The 22249-nt window shown below is 44.0% G+C and overlaps 1 protein-coding gene across 6 annotated transcripts in view; it reads right to left on the bottom strand.

Annotated features, from left to right (window-relative positions):
* The window catches only part of ACSL1 (acyl-CoA synthetase long chain family member 1), a 72041-nt gene that overhangs the window by 34152 nt on the left and 15640 nt on the right, over positions 1-22249 (bottom strand). For 5 of the 6 annotated variants that reach the window (NM_001132153.1, XM_054553216.1, XM_054553220.1 and 2 more), the window contains 1 exon segment: positions 14459-14685. The exons of the other annotated variant lie outside the window; for it this stretch is intronic. In NM_001132153.1, coding sequence (NP_001125625.1) covers positions 14459-14653 — 195 coding nt within the window. In that variant the 5' untranslated portion in view covers positions 14654-14685. 6 annotated transcript variants of the gene reach the window in all.

The following is a 22249-nucleotide window of genomic DNA, read 5'->3' on the forward strand; positions in this document are numbered from 1 at the left end:
GTGAGAACACTTAAAATCTATTCTCTTAGTAATTTCAGGTATATGGTGCATTGTTATTAACTACAGTCACCAACTAATAGTGAACATAGTCACCATTTTTATTAAAAATAGATGTCCTGAACTCGTTCCTATTATACAACATAAATACACACAACTTGTATTTGTCCATTAAAAAATAAAATGCTTAAAAATTAAATATAAAATCTAATACGCCCCTGTGGTATCCGCACCCCTCCAGGCGGCCACCTGTGGAACAGCTGCCCAGTGAGTGAGTGCTGAAAGACTACAGTGCAAGATGTGCTGATGTAAACCAATCATTCGCCTGGAGGTAAGCACAGGCTTCGAGGACCACAGCTAAGTCAGAAAGATGCCTGAAGAGAGAAAACAGGTTCACAGACCTATAAGTGCTGGTCCTGCCGGATAAGGCCAAAGAGAGCAAGAGAAGAGCCACAAACTGCCATCACTACACACACTGACAGTTCTCAAGCCACTGCCATCCACAGCACGGAAGATTGATCCCGCTCAGCTCTGGTGGAAATGAAACCCCATTTGGTTATACTTCTAAAATGTTATCTATATTCTTTTTGAGACTATTTCCACTATTTTATCTCCTCACCAAGCACAATATAATCTGTTAGAAACTTCACTTTCTTGCATAGCATCTCTAACAGTTAAAATCATCAGCTACAAAACATATGAATGTGCAGAGACAGGTCTTTACTAGTTTTAGGTGCAACATTTATAGGTGTGCAGATTTGACATCGCTGTGCACCTTTCTCTAAGTCGTCTTCATCTGCTGGCTTCCTGAGTATATTTGCTATGTGCAAGAACTCCTAATGATGGGTAAGGCGACAGAGCCTAGCCTCCCACAGTAGCAGCAGTAGTCTTTACAAGTAGCAGGTCTCCAATGTGAGCTGCTGAGTCCTCTGGGGCCAAAGGACACTGTGAAGCATCCAGACATCCACAGAAAGCCAAAAAGCACTCTTTAGAGACTGATAAATAAAAGCTCAGTGACTATAACATTAGAGCCTACCATTTGTTTTTTTTAATTTCAGAGAGGGGCCTTCACTTTTACAACAGTCTGGAAACCCTTGGAGAAATAAGACTATGATATGATAACTTCTGGTACCAACAGAAGAGAGCTGTCCAAAAGTGGAAGAGATCATTTCTGGCTTAAGGTGTGATGAAAGAAAACAGGAGACACCAAAAAGAAGTGGGAAAAAGCTAGGTCTCAGAGTAGGGCGGCAGGCTGAGGAGGGCAGCGCTGAGGAGGAAATAGATGGGTGCCAGGGGATGAACTCACAGGGAGACCCTTTAGAAGGTGATGACTGCCTGATCTGTTTCCATGGACTCTTCTATTTTTATTAGGATTATCCATTTCTCTTCCTACAAGCTCTTTCGCTTTTTGTCCACCCTTAAGTTATAATGTATATACTGTTTAAAAAACATTTAAGTGATACAGAAGAATATCAAGGAAAAATGATTACTATTAGTAGTTTGGTAAATTCCTCCCAGTCTTTTTTCTATGCTGATACATTTATAGACATTCTGTCAACATCTACTGTGTGCTACATATGTGTATTTAACTCTTGATCCAAAACTGCAAACAGTTTTCTGGAGTAAATATGACCCAATCATATCTTTTAATCATCACAATGTCTTCTCTCTCTTGGCAGAAACTTTCTAATACCTACGGCTGTGATTCCAAACATACTTACTAACTACAGCATGCTACTTTATAAAGCAGAAACGTTATTCTTTGTGTGCCTAAGAATGGAAGAATAACTCGCGTTAGTGTCACGTATTATTGTTACTTAATCGCTGAGTCTGTTTTCTTTTCTGTAAAATGGAGACATCATGAGTCCACTTCCAGGGTTATTTTTTGTTAAAGAGGAACTTTCCTGTAAAATATGATTGTGTAGAATATTACTTGTGCACCCAATAACATGCTCTAACTACAGTACAAGTCCTCCATCACCTCAGTCTTGACTCCAACAAATAGCCTGAAATTCAGAAGCAATTTTGTGGCTTTGTAGTGAATATCAGAAGCCTTTTCAACCCATGAAGCCACCAAAAACACCTAAGGCACCAAGGCTAAGGTAGGAAGAGAAAGGGGGAAAGGACAAAATGATAGAAAACAGGAAGAATGAGAGGGTGTGAAAAGAGATAAGAAAAGTACCAAGTATGATGGTGAAGTGTGGTTGTCTCAGCATGGCCTAGAGATGCAGGTGGCCTGGCCGCCCACAGGGAGGTCCTCACGATGCTCTGCTTACGATGGTGCCTTCTGTACCTCTTGGCACAACAGAAATGCACTCATGGTCTTTTTCAGTGCTCTCTCTTCAAAAGCAACCCCACTTTCTGCACCCTGCGGAGGAGTTCCCCTAGCTGTGAATGGGCAGATGGGAATAAGGTGAACAAGACACAAGCTTGTTCTCAAGGAGCCCACGTCTTGTCTCTAAGTGACCACAGGGACTCCAGGGAGCCCTGGTTGAGCAGAAGAGTGCAGGGAGAGTCAGGATGAACAGACAGAAGCAAGCCTGAAATCTCAGGTGCACAGGCTCATCCTAGAGCCAAGGTTCTCAAAGAGTGCTCTGTGGAACACCCGGCACTGGTTAGGAAAGCAAATCACACCAGACCTGCTGAATGCGGAACTCTGGGGATGCGATCCAGCAATCTGTGCTTTAAGAAGCCCTCCAGGGGATGCTCAAGTTTGAGAAGCACCTTCCTAGAGACATTAAGGTTTCCAGCAGGGAAGTGGTGAGGATGGGCTAACGGGTTAGAAAGAAATCTACAAGAAGTGTAAGCAGTGTGTGCAACAGGAGGGAAGGGAGAGACTGGGGAGAAACCAACTCCTACAGACCTGGATAGGGCAGTGGGAGTTGGGAGCTGGGAAGGACCAAGGCACTGGGCGTGCTGCAGCACTCAGGAACAGGATTTGACAGGTAATGGGGTGTAAGCAGAAAGAAGGAGGGCTGAGAAGAAAAACTGTTCCCTTTAATCAAACAGAAGACTGGGCACTGGGGGTAGGCTTCAGAAAAGAGATGAAGCTGAGCTTTGGACAATATCCCTTCAAGACAGGTCAACCACCTGGGTCAACATCCCAAATTTTATTTTGAGAACCACTGCTCTAGAGGACCATTTTATAACCAACTTTTAGCTAAATAATTTTTTAGTTAGGTTTAAGTTTTTGGTGGTATATAATCTTCTGGAATCCGAGAAACATGGAGGCAAACGAGCTAAATCAAAGTTAAAGAAGTGAATGATATCCCCAATAAAGCAACATCTTGACATGTAACCTGTGGCAAGATATTTATTATTACCCTAATTAGCAATTAGAATAATGAGAAAAGCTTGAAAATGAAGCAGTAAATGAGACATCTGCCAAACGGAGACACTAATTGAAGGCTGGATGATACGGGATAAAAGGTCACACTGTCACTCGGTTGTCAGGTGTAACTGTAATTTCAAGAAAGGGGGTTGAATAAGAAGGGGAAGGGCACAAAACATTAGGATCTGTGCCTCAAAATCTGTGGCTCTATGAAAAGACCACACATTCCAATAATGAATTTTTTTTTTTTTTTTTTTCCAAAACAGGGTCATGCTCTGTTGCCCGGGCTGGAGTTCAGTGGCATCATCAGAGCTCACTGCCGTCTCAACCGTCTGAGCTCAAGCAATCCTCGCACTTAGCCTCCCGAGTAGCTGAAACGACAGACACATGCCACCTCGCTTGGCTAATTTGTTTATTATTTGTAGAGACAGGGTCTCACTATGTTGCCCAGGCTGGTCTCAAACTCCTGGGCTCAAGTGATCCTTCCGCCTCGGCCTCCCAAAGTATTGGGATTACAGGCGTGAGCCACTGCGCCTGGCCCAGTGTTGCTATTTTTTGAACAAAAATGCTATATTTAAAACTGGGTGTTAGCAACCTTAGTTATATCTACATAAGCAAGGGGTTGCAAGCTGAGTGCTGGGAAGCAAAGCTGTAACAATTGGACTCTAAAATGCCTGTAGGTTTTACAAGATAGAATCACTTCAAAAGCTGGGGACTTAAATACTGTATTAGGTAAGTCCACGTGGCTATTTCTAGGGACGCCTGTTTAAATGAAAAATAGCTTAAATATGGCCCTTCTGACATAACCTACTGATCAGCGGGCAGTGTGTGGGGGTCGCTTGGGCTCAAGAAACAGGACAAGCAAAGCAGACAACCCCAGCTGAATGTGTAGGAAATCAGTCATGAGCCAGTAAGTCAGCAGGCATTATGGGTCTTTTATTCCTCCTGCTATAGACCTCTTTAATGTGGTTACATAGTGTTCCCAGTTAAAAAAAAAAAAAGATGGTGAGTCAAACCCACTACAGTGAAATCGGTGGTCATGAGTATATTCCGCAACATCTCTACAAGCTCAGGTTCCTCCTGAGGTCAGTCTCCCCACAAGGGCTGAATTAGGAAACAAGTCCAAGTTCCCCTTGGGGGCAGGAAGGGCAGGAAAACCATGAACATCTGCATATCAAAGGTTTCCAAGGCCAGAACTCTCACCAATATTTGACTAACAGGAACACAATGGCCAGTTATTTTGTACCACTCCCCTATTTGAGTGCAAAAGCAAATGATGTCATTGAGGATTTCTTAGGGGTAGAAAAGCCCAAGCTTTACCACTCATGGGCTCATTCATCTCCATGCCCAAATGGGCATCTGCAGGCCACAGCAGTTAAATGTCCCTTGTGTTGCTATTGTTTATGCAGGAGAGGGATAGGGAGGTGGACGCAGGGCGAAAGGGAGAAGGGAGAGAAGGGAGAATGAGAGAGAGGAGGGAAAGGAGTAGTAGGGGGAGAGGCAGAGCCAAGTAAGTTCTAAAGAGACTGCCAAAGACGTGGCTGGGTTCTAATGCGGGATCCATCTCTAGGGTGCAAGGGAGCATGCAGAACCACAGTCCAGGGGTAAAAATGATTCCTTTTTGTTCCTTCTAATACCTAACACGTGGTCTATACAGCTGTTCCCCTTCAGGGTACCCAAATCCAGATGCTCAAGTCTCTGATATAAAATGGCATAGTATTTGCATATAACCTATGCACATCTTTCTGTATACTCTAAATGGTCTCTAGATTACTCACAATACCTAATATGATGTAAATAAGTAGCTGTTATACCGTATTGTTCAGGGAATAATGACAAGGAAAAAATGTCTGGCAATGTTCAATAGACAAAACCATCCATTTATTTCCATGGAATATTTTTAATCCACGGATACCGAGCGCCAATCGTATCCTTCCCAGCATTTACATTTTACACGCATCTTAGCCTGCTCAGAACTCTGTCATGTGCTTCTTTTTGTAAACAGACACAAAACTACTTTTCCATCCAGTGACCTTTCAGAGAGGAACTCTGGCCATCAATTCTCGTATCTAGCAGACTACATCTTTGATATATTACACTAGGTCTTTTAAAGGCCAGCCCCTGGCAACTCCCCTTCCACAATAATTTGTAAATGACAATGGACAGATACTTTTAAAATTCCCAGATTCCCCCCAATACAGTGAACTGTAAATGTCACAAGGTAACAATGAGGCCTCACGCTCACTATTCATACTCACTATTGAACTAGCTGACTTCCCAAGATCCTTTCCTCCCAGCTGAGCACAGAAGGGCAGTACTATCCTGACACCGGTGTGCAGGAAAGATGGAAGGTGAGCGAATGTGTACGGAGCCTGCTAAAGGCCAGCCCCTCTCCAGATGAGGAAGTTCAGACTCGGGGGGCCACTTCCCTTCTCAGTCCCATGTCCACCACGTAGTGGAGAGGAGCTTCGAACCTAGTTCAACGAGACATCCATATACGTCAAGGTTTGCTTGGCGGTTCGCAGGCAGGTCCCAAGCATGCCCACACCTCCTTCGTCTGTGTGTGGAGACATCCTTCATCCTTGAGGAGGCGGGGTCCAGGTCACCTGTGCCTGGCTGGGTTTTCTGATTTTTCAACACTTGATCCTAACCCTCAGAACCTTTTTTCTTTTCATGCCTAGTTCATCTCCAGTTTCCAACTTCCCAGCTCCCCACTATCCCAATCAGAGGATTTGCTGAAGAGGGACAGGGGGTGGGGGTAGGAGGCTGACACTGTACTTCGCAAAACATCTCATCACCAGAAAAAAAATCAGCTGACCACAAACCCGCCTCAATGAAAGGGAAGAAAATTTGAAGTCACAACGTCCAAATTCCTACAAATACGCATTGTTCCAGAAAATAGGACTGCCAGTAGAAATTTTACATGCCAACCATTTGAATATACAAGGCATCTGCTTCACTTCTGCCTAGTTCAAAGGGAGGCACATTCCTATCTACTACCTTTGGTCGGCTTTTGGACAATGGGTGCTGAAGGTGTTTTGTCAAGAAACATAGCCTACGCTGGTCATTTTTCATTTGGCACCAGTTGGTTCCATTCGGCTATTTTTAAACATAAGTAAATATTACAGCACGCATTTCTGTCATTTATGCGTTTCTGTCATTAAACACGTTCTCTGTTTAATGAAGCCTGTGAGAAGCGACATCATTTCTACAAAATCAAATTGTGTTTTCAGACCTGCTTTATCATATTCCCTATGTATCTGTAGGGACCTTTAGTTTTTCTTCCTGGGTAAAGGGAGCCCGGAAATAGTTTTTTAAATATAACAATCAACCTCTTTCTTTCTTTGAATTCCTAAGCCAGGCACTTAATACTCCTGTGGCCTGGTCTTGGCATAAAGATCAGAAACTCTGCCTTCAGTTCTCACCCTGCAGGTCGCCCCACCCAACCACCACTGCTCATTACCAGCTCTAACACTTTTCCCACCTAATTCAGCCACCTAAAAGTGTCCCTAAGTCAGCAGACAGGTCTTACAGTCTCTTAGAAAGCAACTCAGTTGTTTCCTGTAATGTGAGATTTGTAAGAAAAAGTAATTTAGCAAGGTTTTTCATAACTTGTTATTAAGAAGCTCATTAAGTTTTAGAAAAGGTGCTGACGTTTACCTCAAGGCATGAAAATGCTGATGTTTGCACTCTGTCAGAATAACATTTCTAAACAAAAACACCCCCTCTAAGCATACTCTCTCCATCCCAGCTATGCTGGTTAATACTGAGTGTCAACTTGATTAGATCGAAGGATATGAAGTATTGATATTGGGTGTGTCTGTTGAGGGTGTTGCCAAAGGAGATTAACATTTGAGTCAGTGGGCTGGGAAAGGCAGACCCACCCTTAATCTGGGTGGGCACAATCTAATCAGCTGCCAGCACGGCCAGAATAAAAGGCAGAGGAATGCGAAAAGACTAGACTGGCTTAGCCTCCCAGCCTACATCTTTCTCCCATGCTGGATGCTTCCTGCCCTCGAACATCAGACTCCAAGTCCTTCAGCGTTGGGACTCGGACTGGCTTTCTTGCTCCTCAGTTTGCAGGTGGCCTACTTTGGGTCCTTTTGATCGTGTGAGTTAATGCTCCTTAATAAACTCCTATATATCCATTCTATTAGCTCTGTCCTTCTAGAGAACCCTGACTAATACACCACCCCACTGCCCCAACTGCCAGGACCGCTTGCCGCAATGTCCTCAAATGCTGGAATACTTCTCAGGAATTCTCTGAGTGCCACGTCAGCAAAGTTGCTAGGGGTAGAATTAAAAGGGGAAATCTTTGCTCCCATCTTCATTTGACCATTTGCACAATTACGTTGCTATCAAGACCATGGAATAACAGGCCACGGGGAATAGTGACCCGGAATCTGCAATCGCACATGGTAATAAATGGAAGTGAATGCCTAAAAACAGCCCAGATTTCCATAAGGATGAAGGATAGGGATGTAGCCAGAGCACTGGATCAGGAGATTCTTCTGAAGTCTCACACATGCTTCTAGTTAAATACACATCAGATAACTGATTTCTGTTCCTAAGCTTCCCAGAGATGAGAATTAGGTTTATATTTACAAATGACTGTAGAAACAGTACTTATTAGGTCATATTTACAAATGACTGCAGAAACAACCAGATGCTACTACTGTTCCTAATACTTGTCCCTTCCTCTCAGCATTCACCTGATACCTCCCCACCTGGTTCAAAATCATTCATCTATTGCCTCATCTTGCAACTGACTGTGACACTCCTTCTTCAGACCCATCAGGCTGGTTGTCAGTGAGGGCGAGTGACACCACCATCCAACTCAACCCCAGCTGCCCTTCCTGGACAGCGCCCTCCCTGCCCACTCCTGGCAGTTTCCACTAAGGCTTGTCTCTAAATGTCTACCTCACAGACACGTGTAATCCTGCCCAGATCAACAACAGCTCCCGCTCAGAGCAGGCCCCAGCCACTCAAGTCCAGAAGGGTGTCTCGCCGCCCTTAGCGTTTCCACTGGCATGATCCCTATAGGCCCACACTTGCTTCACCTCCACAAGTCTGGTTTGAGTCTTCATAAAAACTTATGAATCAACAAGCTGCTCTCTTCTCCTGCAAAAATTACTTCTCCCAGTTTGCAAGTGGGCCTTTACATGCATACATGTGTGAAGTATGATTACGTGGAAATGAGGGATTCCACCAGCCACACGGGGAAATCCTACTTGGTAATATGCTCCATATACACCCTCTAAACATGGACGAAGGATGCCAGTCCTTGTTGCAGTGTGCATGTGAGTTGGAGGTCTGTGGTTTGTTCATGCAGGTCATGACACTGAGAAGGCCTCTGGTGGAGTGTGACTTTTGAATTGTAAACCATGCTGTTGATTGAGCACGGCTCCCACAGCCTGGATATGCTGCCTTTAGTTTGCTTCTTTCAAATCCTTACCTGAGAATGAACCCACAGCTGTAGTTCTATGGCATGAAAACAAGTCACTTGCATTGACTGCTCTAGTCTCAAGATGGCTCTCACCCTCTGCCAAGGACAAGGGGTCTGAGTGATACTTCCTGCTGGCCTGGAGCTCCCTGAGGGCAGCAGCCTTCTCTGCCCTGGTACTATGTACATCATGCCAGAAAAACTCAAGTCCTTGCTGAATGAATATAGATCTGATAACTATTCTCTGTGACTTGCGGAGAATTAAACCCAAAGTGCCACATCCTCTGTGGCAGGCTTTATGAAGCACAGGATTAAAATGCTAAAGCAAGTTGCTAACCATATATATGCTAACATATGGATGTAGAAATTTGAATCTCTCATGCAAAAGGGCCACCGGCCAGCATGTGACCTGGAGGTCAAGAGATCGTTTGGTGTGGAATTTAGTCATCCAAATAGGAAACAAGATCAGTTATACCCAAGGAACTGGTTCTGTGTATTAGAAGATATGAACCCATGCTGGAACCAAGGTCTGATAACAATCTAAACAGTGAATCTGTGATAGACTAACTGGGTTAGTCACCAGAAGTAAACCTTAATCCAGGTTCCGATATTCTTAAAATCAAGTCTTAGAAAAGACTTGAAGGCATAAAAAAGTTTTTACTTGCTAAAATGTTATTCCCTTCTCTAATATCTAAAAACAAACAAATAACACATATCACAGGTTTTTGTTTAACTACATTATGATCTTGTAGTAGTTGTCAAAAATCTTTCTGAACTAATTTGACAAGTCAGTCATCTCAATGCCCATACCACGTCTCTCATAAGGACAGGAACTCACATATTCTCTCTGGAGGGTCTCCATCCCGCTGGCTTAGAAGGAGCAGGTGAAGGACAGGTGCCACTTGCATAGGGCTCATCACCAATGGCCCCCCTCTGGCAAACAGGGCCACACAGCAACCGTTCCCATTCCCGGGTGACCCTAAGGCACAGTATCCAAAATTCCAGTGGCTCCCCTCAGTCCAGTGAAACTGCTTCCACAGGAAGCAGCCCTTGAGGATGCCTCCAATCCAGAGCAGGGCCAGGCTGGCTGTGCCAGCATAGCACTGATTGTGATCATTGGAGTTGTAGCTGCAGACGGAGATAAGGTAGCCTCCAGAGCATCTCAGACATTCTGAGCTTCTGTGAATGTCACAGGGGTCCGTACTAACTGGGAGCAGCAGGTCTTGCACACAGGACTTGGCTGCACTACTACCTCCTTCAGCAATTACAAAGGTTCTCATCTATATTCATAATGGTTCATGGCCTAAATCTCTCAAACTCTGACAGGTGGACCTGAAACCACATCAACACCAACTTCTGCTCTGATTCCATCTATGTCTGACCTGGTTCAGGGATAGAGGATGAGGGAAGGACAGAGTCACTCAGGTTTTCACAGTCCTGTGCCCCTTTCATGCCAGTCCTCACCATTACCTGATTCTTTTTTTTTTTTTTTTTTTTTTGAGATGGAGTCTCGCTCTGTTGCCCAGGCTGGAGTGCAGTGGCGCAATCTCAGATCACTACAACCTCTGCCTCCCAGGTTCAAGCAATTCCCATGTCTCAGCCTCCCTAGTAGTTGGGATTACAGGCACACACCACCACACCTGGCTAATTTCTGTATTTTTAGTAGAGACGGGGTTTCACTATATTGGTCAGGCAGGTCTTGAACTCCTGAACTCAGGTGATCCACCCACCTTGGCCTCCCAAAGTGCTAGGATTACAGGCATCAGCCACTGTGCCCAGCCCACTACCCGATTCTTGACAATTTCTGATCCTATACCCAACAGAACCTAGACTCTGTTTTTATTTTACCTGTCCCTTTTGCTCCTCCATTTCCATCACTACCTTTAGACTCATTTGCCTGCATATCCATTTTCAAAAGAGCCTGCTCTAGGCCAGGTGCTGTGGCTCACACCTGTAATCCCAGCACTTCGGGAGGCGAAGGTGGGAGGATTGCTTGAGCCCAGGAGTTTGAGACCAGCCTGGGCAATATAGCAAGACCTCATTTCTAAAAAAATTTTTTTTAATTAGCCAGACATGGTGGTGCATGCCTATAGTCCTAGCTACTCTGGAGTTAGAGGTGAGAGAACAGCTTGAGCCCAGGAGTTTGAGGCTGTAGTGAGCTATGACCACACCACTGCACTCCAGCCTGGGCAACAGAGCAAGACCCTGTCTCCAAATAAACAAACAAACAAGCCTGCTCCTGGGTTCAGAGGCTCAAGCCACTGACTCTTCATATTGATCTGGACAGATCCAAACTTTCTATCCTGGCTTACTGCCCCCTTCCCCAAAGCTCTAGTTATAATACACAACTTTCTACTACTATATTACAGTAGTACAAAGTATAGGCAGCATAACAGAGTTCTGGACCTTCTACTAACTGTATGATATAATTTTACCTCTTTGGACTCAGTTTTCTTGTGTATAAAATATGAAGATTAAAAGACAAAGGGAAAAAACTAACATTTGCTGCACACTTATTGTGGGCCAAGCAGACATTGCATAACTATTCAGTCCAAGGTACTGTCACTTCTGTTTTCCATATGAGGAATCTGAAGGTCAGAAAAGCCTGGTGAACTTGCCCAAGGCTGCCTGCTCTAAGCTGGAGTCCAGTCCCACATCTGCCCCCATCCCTCTTTTCCCTGGTCCCTTTCCGCTCCAACATGCTCCTGTACTTTGCTTAACTGCAACCACGTGTGTCTGGGCTCTGACCAATCCCAAAAGGTTTCCAGTCACTCCAATGAAGATCGTTTTCACTAGGGGGCCATGGGGCTTCAATCTCAGAGAACAGGCTAAAACATTTAGCCAGGCTAAACCGGAACACTGGCTAACACTGGAAATCTTGCATTATCTGTGACAGTGATGTAAAAAGAAAGCAAACCCACAAAATCTGCTTCCATCCATTGCTCAAAGTCACAGAGCAGCAGCAGCAAAATCCTTCAGAAGATGGAAGTTCTTCCTTGGCACGCAGGGCATCGCAGTTATGACTGTGAGCTGCTACTATGGACACAAGGACGTGGTTCTCCAGACAGGGCCCTGATCAGTCCAGGCTCCAACACTTAGGAAACACTTTTTGGATTCTGTTCCTAACCCAGCTTGTCTGTCCCATTCTCTAATTTAGGTCTTCATTAGAGGTGACCAGCATGAGTGTTAACTTCCTCTTTACAACCCTGATTTTTATTTTTCTTAGAGACAAGGTCTCACTCTGTTGCCCAGGCTAGAGTGCAGTGATACAGTCATAGCTCACTGCAGTGTCCAACCGCTGGGTTCAAATGATTCGTCCACTTCAGTCTCCTGAGTAGCTGGGACTACAGCCATGAGCCACCACACCCAACTAATTAAAATAAAAAAATTTATAGAGATGAGGCCTTGCTATGTTGCCCAGGCTGGTCTCAAACTCCTGGCCTCAAGCAATCCTCTCACCTCGGCCTCCCAAAGTGCCGGGATTACAGTGATGTGCCACTGCACCCAGCCCTACAATCCTGGTTTTTAAAAGGAAATTTCAGAAGGTGTAACTTACAAAGAACCTCTGTGCTACTGCCTTAAAAATCAGTAGCTGGGAAACAGCCAGCGTGGGTTGTGATGAGAAGTGGCCAAACCAAAAAGTACGGATTCTTCTCATTTTATTATCCATGTAAACTTTATCGGACAAGGAGGGTGATAAAAACTGTGCATGTGAGATGGGGGTGCAGAGTGAGGGTGGGAACTGGCAAACCCTGCTTACTTGTTTTCAAAGTAGGAACACAGCAACAATATTCCACTCCAGCCACCAGCCCCCCGCAGCAGTGCCAGATGCACAGGCTCTTCACCGGTACCTTATGAAGTGAATCAATTTCCTCTTTCCCTGCCCTAGGTGTCCATAGGATGATGCTAGCTATATCAAAACATCTGTAATTATTAAGCACCATAATTCCAGAGCTACTTTTAAATTTAAATTTTTAACCTCTTTTTTAAAAAGGCAAAGCAAGCTCAGTATCTATTTCTAAGCCCCACAAATTCTGAAAATCAGAGCTAAATCAATGTCTATAAACAGAGAAAAATCAGGAAGCCTCTATACTGGGCAGTAAAATTATAGATTTTCATTTTTTGCTGCATATCTCAAGTTTTAAATTGTTCTGGAGAGAACATATGTAATTATTTTAATAAGGCACAATGCCTTTATGCTAAGCTGAAGTCTTAAAACCACATGTAAGTGCCCCCACAATTTCTCATATAACAGGAATTACTCATTTCTTACAGTTACTGCTAAGTTATACATGTCTTAACGTTGCACCTGCCAACAACTCTTCACAGAGATGGCAGCGCTGCCATGATACATCAGGTGCTCTGCCAGTAGAGAAGGAATGCCAGAACCTCACAGGAATCCCTTAGGAAAAGGGAGATTCCACTCATTCCCCAGCCTATGTGATTCGCTGAGGTGAAATATTAAGGTACCCTGACCTTCTAAATAGAAATCAAGTAGAAAGTTAACTTTTCTCAGCTGCAGTTCAGTCATTCTATATTTATATTTTGGCATGAATTAGACTGAAGAATCTTTTATATATTTTAAGAGTTTCACATTAATGAATCCAAGAACTTGTCTAAAATAAAACAAAGACCTAGAATCCCATAAATAACAAAAATGCTGATTCCAACCAGGGCTTTATGTGGAAGGGCACAAGCTCCCTCTGCGGCGGTCAGCCCGGGAGGGTGGGGAAGGCCTTGCATCTCTTACATCTGGAAGCAGTAAATGGGGGGACCTTGTGTTTCACAATGTTCTTCTGCATATCTGCTGAGTGGGGGAAACACTGAAGGGTGACTGACTTGGGTAGGGGAAAGCAAGCGACCACAGAGAAAACCAAAGAACAGGTGAGGAGTGGAAGCACCAGTGAGCATGCGGCCTCTTCATCTTCTCCACACCCCGCCTTTCTCACTAGGGAAGGCAGGGAGAGCAGGAGCACTAAGAATCTTCCTGAAAGGATCCTAAGGTTTCCTTACGCCATCCCACCTATTAAGCCCTAATTGCCCGCATTCCAGTTTCATTTTCCTAACATGAGAGCACAGCCTCCAGTTTGCCCAAGTCACACACAACCACAGCGCTCAGCAACCTAGCCAGACGCACCTCTTGAGGGTTGTTTCTTCATGTCCTGCCCTGAATTCCGCAGCCGTGTTCTTCCGTCAAGTTCTTACTCCAGCCCTATTCTATTTGAAATCCCAAAGTCCCTTCCAACAGCCTAGGGATGTGTTCTCAGTGTCAGATGTACCACGAGCGCATTCTTTTGGTAACATTTGTTTAAAAACTCTCATTCCTGCCAGAATCTAACTCCTGTGAGAACAGGGGTTCTGTGCTGTATTTTTCCTTGTGGAATCCTCCAGGCTGACCACAGTGCCTACCACAGTGTGGAAACTCAATGTCATTTCTAGAATGATCTTCCATGTGACAGGAGGTAGACACCCAACTGACACCCTCTCATCTGTCCCTGTGCCTATATTTTGCCCTGTACCTCTATTTACCACCATCAGTAATCTGGCACATTTCCATTTACAAAGTGCAGTTATAAACAAATATTTGATTGTCACTGTGATCTTGATGGCTATCACATTCGACAGGGCTCAGCTCATCTGGGGAAATGCGGAGAAAACGCACGAGGCAGGCTGGGCCCTCCACTCACCGCCACTTCCACTGACTGCATGGAGAGGTCGCATGGTGGCTTCAAGGGTTTGGGTCTCGTGGCGTACCAGAAAGTGGTGAGTGCTGCAAAAGCTCCAAAGCCCATAAGCGTGTTGGTCGGAAGGGTACGCACGTACTGTCGGAAGTCAACCAGCTCTGGCATTCGAAAATACCGGAACAGCTCGTGGGCTTGCATTGTCCTGTGTTGATAGTTCTCTAAGCTGAATTCTGTTGGAAGAGAAAAATGTCACGTTTGTTCCAGGGAAGCAGGACCCCTCTCCAGAACTCCAAAATTCCCACAGGCCAGCCATCTAATTGGGTAGCTGCTCGGCCAGTCCAGGCATTAAACCCACAATCTAATGATCTGGGGCTTTTTCTGGCTGTCAAGTGTCATTTTTCTAAAAACACTTTAGGATTTCATTTTCATTCTATTTCTCCATTACCTTGTATTGAAAAAAACCCATTCTCTTCCTTTCATTAACCATATTAAAAAGATTTTACTCAGGAAGAATTCTTCCCATAAAAACTCAAATAAGTAGATTTAAGTTTCTATTTTCTTCTTTGCTATTATGTCTCTGCTCTCGTCCATCCACCTAATCAAAAACACTTGACTCTCCTTGTCAAGGCTAATGGGAATATGAGTGAAGGGGAAGTACAAGCCCAAACCACCTAAGGGCCATCAGTTTCTATTTCTTTCAACAGATCTCAGAACAAGTTCCCAAACTGGTTAAACACACCAATCTAAATTTCACCTTCCTGTACTCCTCACACCACAATAGTGGCAATATAAATGCTGGGAAACCCATAGTTGGCTATTCTCGTAAGATCAGTTTCTTTAACACTCCCCCAGACATTATAGCCAAAAGAAACAAACAGATAAATTGGTGTGCAATAAACTTTAAACCAACCACCAGATATCTAAAGAGGGAATACAGCACAGTGTTGGAGAGAAAATACAGAATAGTATTTGAGATCCTAGATGCAGCTGGGCGCGGTAGCTCACGTCTGTAATCCCAGCACTTTGGGAGGCCGAGGCAGGTGGATCACTTGAGGTCAAGAGTTTGAGATCAGCCTTGCCAACATGGTGAAACTCCATCTCTTCAAAAAATACAAAAATTAGCCGGGTATGGTGGTGGGCACCTGTAATCCCAGCTACTCAGGAGGCTGAGGCAGGAGAATTGCCTGAATCCAGGAGGCAGAGGTTGCAGTGAGCCAGGATTGTGCCACTGTACTCCAATCTGGGTGACAAAGTGAGACTCCGTCTCAAAAAAGAAAAAAAAAAAAAAAAGACCCTAGATGCTAGAGCCAAGTTCTGCCTCCCTGGCCTATGAGCTGTATGATTTGGGACAAATGACCTCAGCTCCCTGTGCCTCAGTTTCCTCATCTGTAAATGGAGACGGAAATAGCACCTTATCTCGCAGGGCTTTTCTAACTGCTAAGTGACTCACGTAAAGAGGTAAGAATGATCTCACATACGTTAGAAAGTGCTCAAAAATGTTAGATGTTATGATTAGTTCCTCTACCAACGCTCTGTGATTCATCCTGAGTGCAGAACAAGTAAAGCACGCAGGTAAAAACACTGCCTACAAGGAGTGTTCAGACAAAATTAAGAAGCTTCTGCACAGCAAAAGAAACTACCATCAGAGTGAACAGACAACCTACAGAATGGGAGAAAAATTTTGCAATCTACCCATCTGATAAAGGGCTAATATCCAGAGTCTACAAAGAACCCAAAAAAATTTACAAGAAAAAAACAAAAATTTACAAAAAAAAAAAAAAACAAGTGGGCAAAGGATATGAACAGACACTTCTTAAAAGAAGACATTTATGCCACCAACAGACACATGAAAAAATGCTCATCATCACTGGTCATCAGAGAAATGCATTGTGGTTTTGATTTGCATTTCTTTTTCTTTGTTAAAATACAGAAATTTTCTGCTAAAGTTTAAATTTAAATGAAATTAATTTTAAATGTAATGGTCTCTGTTTCACAGGCCATTAATACTACCAGAACCAACATAATGTATTTGTTCTGCTCATTCAATCTCTGCTACAATGAATCCATGTAAGTGTACACACACACACACACATACACACACACACACGAAATTTCAAGGTTTACCATGACAGCAAAGAAAGAACAGATAAGCAGATTTCTTCAGGCCATGGTTCTAGAAAGAAGGCACCAGCACTTATAAAACCACTCACCATCTGTGCCACCAACAGCTGACTGCTAGGTGACACCCCACTGCAGACACAGAAGAGGGCAGTGAGCCTGGGAGTGGGTGGGGGTTAGCAGGGCTCAGCCACGCTCCCCCAGCCTACCAAGGTCTCTCAGGGCATAAGTCACATGCCGAGCCCCACGCTGCTGCCCACTGGGCTAAAGGTAACTAGCAGACAAAATCCACACTTGACTTCTCAGGAGAGCAGAGGGTGGAGGATAGGCCAATGGGCAGCCAGCAGCAAAGTCACCCCACTGCTCCACCCATGGGCAGGGACAGGCATCAGTGAGTGTTGCTGCCAGGACCGGTTCTGAAAACAGACACTGTTTTCTTTCTGCTCAGCTTCCCAGTAAGAGACAATGGGCATATATTTTTTAAACCACTGAAATGAAGGATAGGATGCTGGGTGGTATGTCTAACCAAGGTAAGGCATACCAAGAAAGAAACAGATTGCCCAGAGCATGCTGACAGCAGATTTATTCTAGATGAATACATAGGAATTGAGCTACTCCCGTCACTCTGCATATCTGAGCATCTACTGTGAGCCAGGCTTTGGCCAGGCGCTGGGGAGACAGTGTTGATGACCTGGTCTAGGCTTTCAATGGGCTAACCTTCTAGCAGGGAAGATAAAAATCAAACAAGCAAGGTCTGCAAGGCACTGGGGAAGGCCCTTCTGAGGAAGGGATGTACACCAGGCAGGATAAGCAGACAAATCAAGTCCATGTCCTATTGACACTGAGTGTTCAGATTTCAGAAACAGTATTGAACTCCACAACCTCAAAGCAGCCTTAGGAATATAATGTGCAAACTTGCCTTGCCCTCAAAACCTTCCACCTCTAGTTGTCTTCATCACCCTGCAGCACTCCAGGTCTGAATAGGAAGTACTCACCCCTGACACACACTGCCATGCCTTTCTCTCTTCTCTCCCCAAAGCTCCTACAGTAACTCCCATAAAATCTAGATTGTGTGAATTTGCAGGTGCTGTTCAACAGAATCACATCCCTGAGTGAGAATCTTAAATAATTCCTCTGTAAACAAATACAGTCAGACACAGGGGACTAATTCGTCTATTTCAAGCATCAGCAGTAGCCACGCTATAGACTGCATTACACCAAGAAAGTTTATTAAATCTAAGAAAGAACACTTTAAAAAAAAAACTTCAGAAAATTATATATTTAGTAGCATGTGTACAAGAACATTTCATTAGATACTAATCTATAATACTAAGGGTTTGAATCCAGCCAAATTCCTATATTTAGTAGGTGATAATGACAAACTATAGCAGTTTAATTTATGCCTCTTAGATGGCAGCCAGGTAACAAGCTGCAAGCCAACTTCACTGAACAAACTGATTAATGCTATACATAGGAAAACTATAGTCTATGCATAAAGAACTAAGACAATAGCTCATTTAGATCTGTGTGAAGAACAACTCTTAAACAGACACTGATAGCATTATAAATCTTTTCCCTTCTATTTAACTGCTATTAAGGAAAAGACACTTGGGGTATTTAAAAATGGAGGCAGACCGACATCCAAAGAAAATCAGGCACAATAAACAGCCTTTCAATGCTGTATGTGAACACAAGCATTAGGCCAAGGGGTCTGTAAAAAGGACTAAGACTCATACACTTGCTAACAAATGGTAAAACTCAGACAGATTGTATTCTTATTCCAATAGTGTTCTGGTTTGAATATTTCTTTATTCTTTCAAAATCAAATTTCCACATAAACAGCTAAGGAAATTTATAGCCTGGGCATATAAATCATGCTGCTGTTTGCCAAAAATATAATTCAATTGGCTTAAAGGCTTAAGGAGCCAGTATTTCCCAGCCGGGAACACACAAGACTACTGACAGCCAGCTTCTCCTTCCTCTACAGCCACTCCTGTGCACCCTCCTCCCCACTCTTACAGAAAGTGGGTTTGCTCAGCTGGGTTTTCTGAATTTCCTATAAACCTGGAGTTTAAAACCACAGAAGGACAGGGAAGGTAACAATGGCCAAGGAAATGTGGGCACAAGCCCAGTGTAAAGATCCAGCACAGAAGATTCCTTTAAACAGACCTGGGCAGAGACAGGCATACCGAGGCAGGGTGATGGAAACTGAACTGCACTGACTGTCAGAAACCGAAACCCTGGTACCCGTCTATGCAAACTTTGGATAGAAGAACTAAAAATGCAATTAGCATTTACTTAGTGTTTTGGAAAGGCTTTCATATCCAGTGTCTTACCTGAACATCACAAAAGCAAACTGATGAGGAAGAAACCAAGGCCAGAGACTTGCAAGGCTTCCCCAGGATGTTAGTCAAGAACAGGATGCCAACCAATGTGACTCTAAATCCAACCTATGCTAATAATTCTGAACTATGATAAGCCACTGACCCTCTCCCCTGAGAACACACACAACTATCATAAGTCTCCTTTAGCCCAATCCAGGTTAGGAACCATGAGGTCAGGTTTCTAAAGTCCTTCCAGTACTCACACTCCCAGGTATCACGACAGCTCCGTGCTGAGGTCCATTTAAATGCTCAATGTCTTACAAAAACGTCAGCATTTATTCCATCACCCTGACCTCTGAACATGCGGTGAGTGCAAGGCCCACTATACACAAAGGTTCACCTCTTCACCATTTTATATGTACCATGAAAATAGTGGCTAGGGCCAGAGGTGACTCACAAGGACATCATTCTCTTGAGGATACACATACACAAACATACACACATACACACACTGCCCCTGCAATTCTGCAAACTTTCACTTACATTAACATCGTATTCTCTTCATGTCATTTAGAAACCAAAAACCGGGTGGTCTGGATGTTTCTCTCCTTCTAAAGTTCCTCAAGCTTTCATCAAGATGAATAATGGCAGTTTGATAGAATACTTCACTAGGAATGCAGCCCTCAAACAAACCCACCTAAATAACACCCTTGCCCCAGCAGTGGCGAGTTAAGAAAGCCTGACATCTTTCCTTAACGCAGCAACCCAAGCTGGCAAGATGCTGCCATTCCGTGCCCCGCCTCCTCCCCTTGTACAATAGGCTATTTACAGAGGCTGAAAGCTCCCCCTTTGTCCTTCACTAGCTGGGCAGAGCTCAGGCTTCAGGGAGGAACAAGAGAGCAGCAGCCAGGCCATTTGCTGTTCTTTCAAAGCACCACTCCAAACCCGTTGGATTCGTGCTCCTTAACCCTGGCTTGGCAAATTCCCTAAAGTTACATTTGCTTAAGCCATTCCCTTTTGAACCAAAAGAGCAGTCAGGCTCTCCCTAGAGAGAGGGAGGTACAACAGCTTAAAAGAGATGCCAGTCTAGAGAGGAAAGCAGAGGTCGCTGTCCAAACCCTATCCCACTGATCTCTCTGACTGTGGCCGCTACTCTGGGCCCATCTCCTCACTCTGAGAGCATCAGGAGAAAGATTTGGGGTAACTTTGGGATCCCATCACAAACATGCAAGTGGTTCCACAGGGAGTTAGTTATTCCCACCCACTGCCTTGTGGCTTTTTCTTCCCAATTAAGTATAATAAATCTTAAACCCACTTGATTTTCATTAAAGTGATCTTATAGATCACCAATTGAATTTCCTAAGGACTTAAAAAGAAGAAACAAAGCAGATGCCCTGATTTTATTAATCTGACTTATTGAAATACTCAAGTCCAGCTGAATACTTCTACACTTAAACCACTCCCTGTCCATCCCCTTATAAAGTTATCAGAGAAAGAGTGAGACACAAAGCTTTTAACTGTTAACCAGTAAAATGAGGACCATACCTCAACCATTCACATTGGTCACAAATATCATATATGCCCCCCAAAATAAGGAGATCTCAAACACAATATGTCGAATTCTAACAGATACATTTTTAGGGTGTGGTGTCAAATATCTTATAGCAGTTTCCGTATTCATTAAACTACATCTACAGTTAAGTCACATGAAGAACTAAATTACTTTAGAAATACTGTTTAAATTCACATTTCATTAGGCCGGGCGCGGTGGCTCACGCCTGGAATCCCAGCACTTTGGGAGGCCGGGGCGGGCGGATCACGAGGTCAGGAGATCAAGACCATCCTGGTTAACACGGTGAAACCCCGTCTCTACTAAAAATACAAAAAAAATTAGCCGGGCGTGGTGGCGGGCGCCTGTAGTCCCAGCTACTCGGGAGGCTGAGGCAGGAGAATGGCGTGAACCCAGGAGGCGGAGCTTGCAGTGAGCCGAGATCGCGCCACTGCACTCCAGCCTGGGAGGCAGAGCGAGACTCTGTCTCAAAAAAAAATAAACAAACAAATAAATAAATCACATTTCATTAATATGTTATTTGAGTTCTTTGAATATGCATCTTCAAACAGGGTTTGGGGCATCTCTACAGCCACTTTTTGAGGCATCAAACAGTTTTCTGTGCCATACTTTCACATTTTCCTCTTCCATTGAAGTTGTTGAAATTGAAGCAGTTTTTGAAGTCATATATGTGCTACTAGTGAAAAAATTCTCCCAAGTCACAAGAATACATTTGAATGATATTAGAACAGGAGAAATTTTGTCCTATGGGTCCACATTTATCTAACTAAACCTCATACTCTATTTATTGCTTTTTAAACTGATTTTTAAATGCACTTTTTACAGTAACAACCAACATTTGCTTTTGTAAGGTCAAACTCTAAGAAATAATTACCCAGCTAGCATTAAATTTGCCTTACAAAAAGTCTAATTCAGCTAATTGACCTGTAAAAGGACCGATGACTAGGAATGGCAGAGATGGTTTCAGGACAAGGTGCCTTCTCTCCCTGAGGCTGTTGCAAATACAGGGGCTGAGAGCACCTCATACTATGACAGCCTTGGTAAGACTTAGGAAGGCTGAAGGAGAATTTGGGGACACTTTCATCTTATATTGGGGCAGGAATCTTATATTGGGCTTGGAATTAAAAGACATAACATAAATGTACACACAAAATAGTGGATAACAAAGTAGCAGTAAGTGCAAAAGGAATTCTGACAGGGAGCATTTGCTCTCAGGGAGGGTTGCATGGAGAAGGCACAGCTGAGCTGGTCCTCGACAAATGAGAATCATCTAGGAAAATGAGCTATCCTTCATGCCACAGGGACAGAGACAAGGCTGCTAGAAGTGCCTCCTGACCTCAGGGCTCGCATTTTCGCACATTAATCTGGAACAAACAATAGGGCTCAAGCGGATAGGATAGGATAGGAAAGGGGAAGGAAGATGTTTGGGGAAATCGGCTTAACTATGATTTTGTTAGGAGCCACCGTGCTTAAGCACTTGCCGTGTGTTAGGCGCTGTGCTAAGGGACCGCGCACAGGGCTAAATGCGTCCTCGTCACAGTCCTTACTGCACGGGGTTGTTACTGCCTTCAGCTCAAAGATCAGGAAACTGTATAGGAGTCAAATGTCCTGCCCTTGTTCCACATGAGAACAGGATGAGTGCCTGGGTCTGAAGCCAAAGCCCGTGGACCTCAAGAGCTGAGCACATCAGCCCAGTCGTGCGTGGGTGTTCAAGTCTAAACAGAGGGCATAGGTGACACTGATAATGACAAGCCATGATGCACAATGCTTTTTTTTTTTTTT

Source organism: Pongo abelii, chromosome 3 (genome assembly GCF_028885655.2).
Source record: "Pongo abelii isolate AG06213 chromosome 3, NHGRI_mPonAbe1-v2.0_pri, whole genome shotgun sequence".
NCBI lineage: Eukaryota > Metazoa > Chordata > Mammalia > Primates > Hominidae > Pongo > Pongo abelii.